The sequence below is a fragment of the Stegastes partitus genome, unplaced genomic scaffold, assembly GCF_000690725.1.
Source record: "Stegastes partitus isolate 25-593 unplaced genomic scaffold, Stegastes_partitus-1.0.2 Scaffold1907, whole genome shotgun sequence".
In the NCBI taxonomy this organism is placed as follows: Eukaryota; Metazoa; Chordata; class Actinopteri; family Pomacentridae; genus Stegastes; species Stegastes partitus.
In genome coordinates, this window is record NW_007579638.1 from 103,160 (window position 1) to 113,273 (window position 10,114).

The following is a 10,114-nucleotide window of genomic DNA, read 5'->3' on the forward strand; positions in this document are numbered from 1 at the left end:
AGTTAGCTTAGCTTAGCATGAAGACTGTAAATGGCTACTCTTTCAAAAGAAGTGCTGGAATTGTTTTATACTTAGCTTTAATGCGAAACTAATGAGATGTAAGGTGTTAATTAGTGAGCCAAATAGCCACACTAGCTGCTTTCTAGTCTTTATGCTAAGCTAAGCTAACTGTTAGCATAATGTGGCTCGTTAGCTCACTAATTAACACGTGACATCTCACTAGTTTCACATTAAAGCTAAATATATACAACTATTCCAGCACTTCTTTTGAAAGAGTAGCTGTTTACAGTCTCCATGCTAAGCTAAGCTAACTGGCTGCTTGCTAGCTTCATACTTCGATAGGAGTGGTGTCAATGTTTTCATCTAACTTTTGGCAAGACTGCAACTAATTTTGCCCAGACAAGTATTTTAATCCGTCTTTCACAGCCTTTAGCAAAGCTTTCCACTCGGTAACTTTTCTTATTTGCATTTTATTTTTTTTTTAGATTGAAAAGGTTCTATTTCAAAAGTGTGTGATTTCAGCAGCTTTCTTTAAGTGCCTTATAACGGTCAAATGGCCACGTGAAGGAAAGAACAAGTTAAAGGGGAAACCAAAATGTTTAAATCGAATTAGTGGAGCAAACCTGCAGCTCCCTCGAATTCAGTTAAGGTAGGAGAAGGAACAGAGGGTGCGTTGTTGTCTAAGTTTCTACTCATCTAATTAAAGAAAGAACTAAATCTAGAAAAATAAAAATAACGCCAAAAAAAAAAAAACCTTACTTCAAGATAATTAAAAAAAAAATAAAAAATTGCATTCATTCTTTGCACAGTTTTCATTTCTCCTGAAGCGCTCAGACCTTCAAACACAGTAAATACAACTTGCATGTGCTTCTTCCTGCACAGGCCTCGTTCGGTTACCTTTCCAGCACACCCAGCGTGCCAAAAAACAGTGAGAACACATCATCAACCAAAACAGAAAAAAAAAAAAAACCTGTAACACCTTGTGGCACAGCAACTTTGGATTGGTGGCACAATTTTCACCAAAAAAAAAAAAAAAAAATGCAGCAGGCTATTTGTACAAAACCTTGAAATATGAGGATTCGTAGACCGATTGTAGGAGTGTCAAAACCTGTGTGTGTGCTAAGAAGATATATTTTAAAATTTTTATATATCAGTGACTGAAGTTTTAAAATTATCAACACAATGTACAGCTGTTGACTGTCTGATGATTACTGTACACAGGGATGGACTCCACTGCAAGACGTTATTAGATGTTATTTCAGACGTCTCTGTTTCGGGTTTAGTGTGCTCGAATGAATTAGCTGAACTGTGTCTGTGCGCTGTGTGAATGCGTACTAGAGTTGTGCTCGAGTGCTAAATCTATATATATGAACAGTGTGCAAATATCTGTAGGTCGACGGGAAGGTAGTTTTTGTTCAATAGGTGACCGAAAAATGAAATGAGCCATGCTTATCGCCGGAGAAAGCATGATATGGCAACATGATATGGCTTTGGTTACGTCAGAGACTGTCTGACCAGAGTCGATGTGTCGTAATTTCTTCCAGCGAGCTTTCCTTCCATCATTCTCGGGGTCCGTCGGATGAAGCGTTGCACCCTTCGTTGTTACTTACAGTGCGATCGATAGATTTAAAAAAACTGAGTAAAAATGAGAGACGACTTGATTATTTTTCTGTCTAAACATGTCGAGGATATGTTTTGTAATACTGCAGAGTCATGCGTGGGCTAAACTGAGCGCTTTAAGTACATGATTACATTAAGTTTTATTGGAGGAGGTCAGGGTGAACCAGCCACTGAGCAGAGAGAACAAAACAGTCTTTGACCAAAACAGTCCGAGATGCTTGTGGTCCGAGGTACGATGCTTTACAAAGAGGCAGAAAAAGGCTCGCACGTGGTCCTTTTTTAAAAAAAAAAATCCTATGCTTTCACGTGAAATGCCCTCTCGTGATGCAAAAGCAGCTGCAGCAGGGAAGTGAAGTGAGGATTCAGATATCGGGGGGCAACGTGAGGAGATGCGATCGAACAGTAAATATTCACTGAGCTCCTTCTTGAATACTGTTGATGAGTTGGATTGAAAACATACAGTACACTGACAGAAGCATGTGACTTCAGGTAATTTTCTTTTCATCAACATTAATGTGCTAACTATAGCACTGTCAGGAATCAGAAAGGAACAACAACTAGATCTTACAAACCACCACTGTCTTGCCAAACCTGTCCGTTGAAGGTCAAATGGCAGCGTCATCTCCACTGGGATGTGGTGATGATCCCGCATGTGTGGTGGGGCAGGAAGGTTCAAATAGCCCAGATGGGCCTCAGTTACATCTGAGGGACAGATGAAGGACGCGAGAAAGTTTTCCATCCTGACACAGCCAGAAGCATCGAGGCCTTTAGCACATGGCGAAAACATCCAGCCTCTTGTGGATCTTAATCCCTTCAGTCGATGACAGGGCGCTCAGAGAGCTGCTGCAGTTTGTTCAAACTGAGCCAGGAGGCCAAGACATTACAGCAGAGGTCAGCAGAGCAGAGCTTCACGTCTGGTACGACACCGCAGCAGTGGTTATCTAATATCTCACAGCCATCACAGTAGTTGAGGCAGTGGTGTTCCACTTCCTCCTTCTCGTCTGTGCTTCCAGCCGTTGTGTTAAGGCAGAGGCCCGACTGGGAGCTGGCCCTCCATGGCCAGGCTTGGCATCTTCTCAAGCTGCTCTGCCCTTTGTCGCATCAGTTCCAGACCAAACTCTATCCCCAGTCCTGGCATTTGTAGAGCCAGAGCCTGCTGCGGGAGCTCCACTAAACCACCAGGTTCAGTGGCGTCGATGGCCTCGGCGCTCTCCCTTAGCACCTGCTCTCCCACGTCGCCCCCCTGTGGTTCGTCCATGTCCTCCGTCTCCACTGAGCTGCGGTCAGGAGGCGTCTCCTCACAGTTCATGGGCGAGGCCAGTTTCTGTTGGTTGGTTAGTGGTACTGATGCGACGCTCGGGGTGCAGGTGGCACAGCGGTACAGATGAGCACAGGGCTGGACCAGGTTAGGTGGGGCGACTGAAGGGGTCGGCAGAGACTGCAGAAGAGGGGTGGAAGCAAAATTTGTCCCGGGCGGATCTATGCATATGGAGGGGACGGTGCAGTGGCGGGAGGGGTTAAGGCGGTGGGAGCGGCCTCCTGCTGGACGGTCACAGCGCCGCCCTTGTGGTAGACGCATGCAGTCTTTACAGGACTGGTAGGAAGGCTTCACTTTTAAAGGGTTTCCTGTACTAGCACTGTCCTAAATGGATCAAAACGAGAACAGAACACAGTGTACGGTCAGTGGCATGCAGAAGTAGTAAATAACATTTAATTTACTGCTGGCATGGAAACATTTTCTTAACTCACATCAAAAGCTGCGGGACAGCTGCGTTTGGCGGCAAGACGGTTGCTGTTGTTGGTGTTCAGATTGGCTAAGCCTAACCGGCTCTCCTCGCTTCTCTCAGCCTCCTTCGCATCTGAATTTCCAGGGGTTTGAGCCAAGGCTGCCATCTCAGCTTCCTCTTTCTTGGCTTCTTCCTCATCCTCTTCCTCCAAAGTGCTGAACTCGAGCCTCAGCCTCATGTCCTCCAGGGGATCAAGGCGCCCGCAGGTCTGAGCTGCTGTGCCCTCCCCGGGTAGGGCTAGATGGGCCATGGGGAAACCTTCATCCTCCAGCAGGGCATCTCTTTCCACGTCTTCAATCTCAATGAAAACCCTCTCCATACCTAGCAGAGGGGGACCTCGCACTGGGGTGGAGGGCTCACTGTCGAGTGCAGAGTCTGACAAACGCCTGAAGTAATAATTATAGTTGAGAGAGTCGAGGGGCTCCATCTCCAGACCCATGCCCCTGCAGGGAGACGCCCCGCAGCCTCCCCAGGCCTCCTCTCTGAGCACTGGCATCTCCTCTCCACCGGTACAGTGGCCGGACGCTTGCAAATCATCTGCTCCCTCCTCGTCTGTTTCGGGCCTCCAGAGCTTGTTGTGACGCTGTTTGCTATAAAGGAAAGGAAGACTTGGGACACTCTGGTAACGCCAGCAGCATGTGTATCATCACTATCACATCTTAGGCTCTTCACTCCACCTCAGTAACAAAAAACTACACAGATCTGAACTCAGCTGTAGACCTGCTTACCTGGCGTCCAGGATTCCCTCATATTCTGCCAGCTGTCTCATGAAGCCAGCGTTTGGCTGAGCTATACTCCGTTTCTGCTTGACAAAGTTGTAGGCTTTCTCCAGAGACCAGCCGTACTCCTTCATTGCATAGGCAATAACTGTAGAGGCAGACCGGCTCACCCCCATCTTACAGTGCACCAGGCACTTTGAATTATTCTTCCTATTGGACAGGAAAAAAAATCATTTATGTTCTATTTTAGTTGACAATAGCACAGTGTAATATTAAAATATTGAGTCAAATCCAATAGATTAGCAGATACATCTGTTTATTTCTGGACGTAGCTATGAGCACGCTACAAATCTCAACTTGATCTTTTCTATTTTATTTTTACATACATCCTTTTTCACCTCAGGTTAACATGGTCAGACAGTTGCATAGCAACCAAACTGATCGCTGTTACTGGCACAACTCACAACCACGACTTGCGTTTGGGGAGGACAAGAATATGTCTTGTGTGATCGCGGCCCCAGTAGTGGGAGAGAATGCATGATGTGAGTCTGTCAAACTAAATAAGATTATGACTAAAAACACCTTCTATTAATACCAAAGCACAAACTCTGACCAAACACAGCTTCAGTAACAGCCTGCTGTTGTAGTTGACAATCTATATTCTGTCCAGTGTAACCAAAACATGTGAGCTGACTGGTTTGTTTGATGTGACGGCTCTCACTTGGCTTTGACAATAAAGTTGTAGGTGTCGTTCCAGTGAGCCAGCAGGTCGGTGGCGTCCTCGTCGTACACTCGGACGTTGTGATAAGAGAACATCCCCGGGAAGAAGTTGTCGATCTCTCTGGTTACATTCAGAATGTAACCCACCCTGTCAACCAAAACAACAACATGCTCGTTTCATCCCCTTAGTGTCACTGTTAGCACAAATTACACATAATCTGAATGGCTGCAGCACTGACGACGCAGCTAACCCTAACTGTAGTTTATTCTCTGTGTGCCAAACTGTGACATTAATTCATTAAATTACTGGGATAAATGCAGCGTGCAGTTAAAATTATGTTTCCTAATCTGAGGATAAGGTGCAGCACAGCATCTGCATGTGAACCAACACAGTTTTCATGTGCTATTTGAAGAGAAAACATAATTTTGCAACTTGTTGGAAATTGTTTTCCTGCATAACTTTGCATCAAGCGCAACAGATTGGAGTTGCATTCAATTTTATAGTAACAACTTTTATTAAATGAGAGTTGAAATATGTCAAATTGTAAAGCATCTTGTCAAATACAAGTAATCTAACTATTTCAGTAACCTGCTGGTTATTTCCACAGAAAAGTGGATGAACTCTATTTACACATGTTAGCAAATTTCAGAGAGAAATAGCTAAAAACTGTGAGAAGAATAAAACACTGAGGATGAAATCTTTCAGCTCACCCACAGTCCCGCAGCTCTTCCAGGTTAGAAGCATTCCACTCAGAGCCCTGCACAGGAATAAAAGCAGAAACGTTTCAGAATAATCAGAAGAATCGCTGCAGTTTAGTAAAGAAACCACAATGAGAGGAAGCAAACGGTAAAGACGAAACAACTCACCAAATAAACGTGATCAAAAATGAGCGTGGCCTTGTCCATCTGGCCGAGGATCAGAAGCATCTCGTTGTCTATGAACTCCTTGTATTCTTTGAGGTTGCAGCTCATGTGCTGCTCCAGCTCGTTACGGATCTGAGGAGAAGGATTTACCAGGAAAAGCATGTTTCACAGAGCATCTCCCACAGTGAGTATAGTAGTAGTAGTGCTTTTGTTTTGAAATGAATTATTCCCTTATCTTTATTTAACCCTCTCAGCTCCAAGCAGTTTCTGGACACGTTTTGGTCCTGACACATGTGTTCACTCACTGTGGGGTAATTTATCTACTACAATATAAAGTCCTGTACCTTCATGGAAACAACTCAGTCATGGCTAGAAGTTAACAGAACTCAAATGTGTGTTTTGTTCAATATGACGAAACGAAAGTTGAATTTCTTTGATTATTTATTTTACAAAAATGAGAAAATCAGAAATCAACATGGACAATAAATGACCGCAGGTTTTACCAATACTAAGAAAAGGTAACTCTACATAAAATAGATACTTTACTACTGACATTTTTTATTTGTTTCTATACTGTCTCCTATCTAACCTCTGAAAACAGCCTTCATTTCGGCCTAAACATCCTTCAGCTTTGTTGCAACTTCACTGATGGCTTCACAGTTGTACCAAAGAATATATAAAATGTATAAATGCAAATGGTTTATTTTTGACACATCTCTAAATGAGACATAAAATAAAGTGATTTTTGAACAGAATGTCACAGATTAGGATCTTAAAGTTGAAAATCTGGTGATTCTTTCTATGTTTACAGTTTCTGGCTCTTATTAATAACGTAATATCAGCATTTATTTAGTTATTTTTAAAGATATAATGCTTTTCAAACCTGCTGATAGGTTTTGTAGTTCGGAGGGTTACGGTGAAATAACTTTTACAAACATACAGAAGACTTTAAATGATGCCTTTAGTCAGAATGCATAAAAACAAAGTCCTGCTACTAGAAACTAAATCTAACGTTTAACACAGCTAATTGTCATCTTTAAAAATGTCTTTTTTTTGGTCCAGCTTTCAAAAAAGATTTAAAGCAATTAGACACATTTTCAAGGTGTTGATTTGGCACGTACCTCCTTGGAGGTGATGTTTTCCAGGTCCTGGAACATCATGATGTTGCGTAATTTGGCTTTAATGAGACACTCCGTCCTCTCTCGCTCAGTCGGCCTGCGTGTAAGAAGTCAACACATCAGTGCTGCTGTCTGGATGAAAATTAGCAGGACAGTGAAACATGTTTCCACCCATGTAGGGAAACGATAGAAACAGCTAGTGTCCAAAGCATTGAAATCTGCTATACTGACTACTGACATAGATGTGCTGGGGATGTTAGAACTCAGCTAATCTGTTTGGACATATGAGGAGAAAATCAGACATGAAATCAGCTTGTAACTGCTTAAAGTCCTTTTCCTCTACAGACATAAGTAGTGGGAATGCCTCAAACAAATGACCACCTGCTTGTCTTTGTTAATATACGACACTGAAGTTCTCTGTGGGGTCTCACCGGTCGACGAACATGGTGGGAGAGTCCGACCGGGTGGTCTCCAGGTCGGTCATAGCGTTCCACTCATTGATGCAGCTTTGCTCCGAGGTGATGCAGCTCTCGTAGAAGGCCATCCACGTGAGAGCGATGCCCCCTGGGAAGTAGTTGAACCGGCGCGACACCTCGCATGCCTTGTGGAGGACCTGCAGGGCGGACCTGCCATAGCACAGAGCATAAACTCCTGACCACCAAAAACCACTGTCAGCAAGATGGATGGAATGTTTAAGGAGCACAGAAGGCTTTAGTGGTAATAATGACAACTGGCCAGCAGGTGGCGCGTGAATGTCAAATCTGAACCAGCAGTGTCATCACAGGGGAAAATAATCAAATCAAATATACAAGAGTTGGTTATTATTTTACCAAACCAACATAATTGAGTCTAGTTATGTTAAAATAAATCTAAATTTGTGATTTTAACACAAAGTTTAAGGCCTAATTCAGTTTTAGGAGGCGGCACTTGACCTCTAATTTTCAAAACAAGCTTATGGATGTCTCTGTTATATCTGTGTGCAGTGAAATTACCCTTAAATTGCTGGAAGTCTACAGGATGAAAGCTTGTTTTTTAAATATATATTCAGAATTTAGCAGAATTTAGCAACTCAGGAATCCGATTAGCGTCCAAATCTCGTATCCAGACGTCCATCAGGGAAGTGAGGAATAACCGGAATATGATTTTGTACTGTAGTGAATGTGTATTTGTGGATTGGAATTGGTTGAAATGACAAATAACTGCTAGTATTTTGACAGTATGTTAATGCTGGGCAAAAATCTAACAGTTATTTCTCTCCCGTTTTGTGGAGCCTCTATTTTAAATATCGAGTTCACTGGTCCACTCCACAGAGACATAAAAATATAGCAGTGTGCTTTTTTTTTTCTTTAAATGTACAAAATCCTTAAGTTCTAATTTATATTCACATTAACTGTGTATGACACCTCAAGAAATGGGCACAAAAAGTCCAGAAAACATGCCTCGAAGGTGGTACAAATGCTCCAAAAATTTGATAAATGTAAAGCAAAAATCTCAGAACCAACATTCATCCAGTGTTTTTCTGAGAACATGAACAAAAACACGACTCCCAGGTAAACATGAGGAACTTACTCACCACATGGCCTGCACAGAAACAGGCTTGAAGACATGCGACCGCCCTGCTGTGTTCACACTGAAGCCTCTGAGGAGGAAGAAGAAGAAGAAGATGAGGAGGAGTTTGGTCGGAGATGAAGAGCGACGAGGGGGGATGTAAACACAGACTGGACGGGGCTCGTTCATGGGACTATTCAGGACACCAACCAGTGGAACATTCCTCCAGCACACAGAGGCAGCGACAATGTTAACAGGTCAGCAAGAACCCAGACAAAAATGTGTGCGAGTCGCTCCTCTGCCACTGGTGGGCAGTAAATCCTAAAAATGTGGACAACAACCTAAACGTGTGAGCAAAGAAATAGACATTAATGTGTTCTGGATCCACTAGCAGCTTTGTGACTCACCCATCTCCGTCTAAATGTATGTTGGTGTCGCTCCACAGCGGCAGCACCATCCCAATGGAGCAATTTTTACTGCGGATCACAAGAACATCATTTCAACTAATATTCAGATTGAAACGTACAAAACATGCAGCTGCAGAGATATTAACCACCTGTCTTTGTCGGTGAAGTCCATTCCCAGGACGATGTTTTCCTCCGTGTCCTGATGGCCGCTGGTGTAGATAACGACCATGTAGCGCACTCGATCCGACCATCCGCTCTCCAACCGCACGGCCTGCACGACAAAAGGAGGGGTTGGGAAAAAAACAAAAAAAGTTAGATGACAGTTCTCTGGAGTTGTTGTGAACGTCATCGCACGACAAACCCACAAAACATGCCTTCATTCTGGTCTCATGACTGTTTTTTAGGGATGAGTCACAGCAAATGGCTTCTAAAATTACTTTAAATAAAAGGTTCTCGTCCAGACGTGCTTCCAGACATAAAAATACTCTGCCTCACATTGTAGTCTCTGGCTGGTACGTCGACTCCCGCATTGATTTTTGAATATTTCTATAACTTTCAGACACAAGATATGTCCTACTTTGCTTAAAAATGGATTTTCAGTGTATTTCAGACTGGATCATGATTGGCTGCTGATCAGATGTGGTGCAACAAACCAATGCTTGTACAAACTGTTTTTTAAAGATTTAAAGATTTTCAAGGTCTTTATCGGTCACAAACACAGTTATACATGGCAGTGAAATGTGTTGTGCACCTGTTCCACACTGAAACAATAATAATAAGATGAATAAGAATAAAGAACAAAGGCCCAATATGTTGGTCATATTAATACCATACCATATAACAGCTGTGCAGTGAATTTGGCGCTACCTCTATGTATAATAATACCTCAGAGAGAAAGTTAAGAGTGATGGAAACTCCACATCTCAAACACTCAACCACATCTGTGTCAGCCGCCGATTTTAACCACAGACACAGAGACAGTCTTCTTACTGTATTTAAGCTTAATTGTATTTAAATTTAAATCTAGAGGCACTAAAGCAGTCCGTTTAGAACAGGGTTAAAACCAGGGGTTATGCCGTTATGGTAAAATGAACCAAATCAAAGGACACATTCTGGGGACATGAGACACTTTCATTAATTAAAGGAGCAAAAATATATAATTTCTGAGGGGAACACAGACAAACTTTCCCCCCTTCAGTGGATAAATATAAAAAAACAGCCGTCTAATGTCAGAATCTGCTCACATGTGAGTCTGTACAGTGAAAGTCAAACATCCAAGTGAACCCATAATAAACAAAACACATTTCTGAGTGAAGTAGAACTCCAAAAAA

The 10,114-nt window shown here is 42.7% G+C and overlaps 1 protein-coding gene across 1 annotated transcript; it reads right to left on the reverse strand.

The window, feature by feature from the left end:
* Window positions 1-2,641: 2,641 nt before the first annotated feature.
* On the reverse strand, window positions 2,642-9,054 carry LOC103373110 (protein phosphatase Slingshot homolog 1-like; the record flags this gene model as incomplete). The annotated part of the gene is made up of 11 exons (XM_008302920.1): window positions 2,642-3,262; window positions 3,370-3,997; window positions 4,136-4,336; window positions 4,848-4,994; window positions 5,558-5,604; window positions 5,714-5,842; window positions 6,832-6,925; window positions 7,260-7,454; window positions 8,402-8,467; window positions 8,784-8,852; window positions 8,933-9,054. Coding segments are annotated over 11 exons (2,319 nt in total), but the record flags the coding sequence as incomplete, so codon positions are not given.
* Window positions 9,055-10,114: the final 1,060 nt, after the last annotated feature.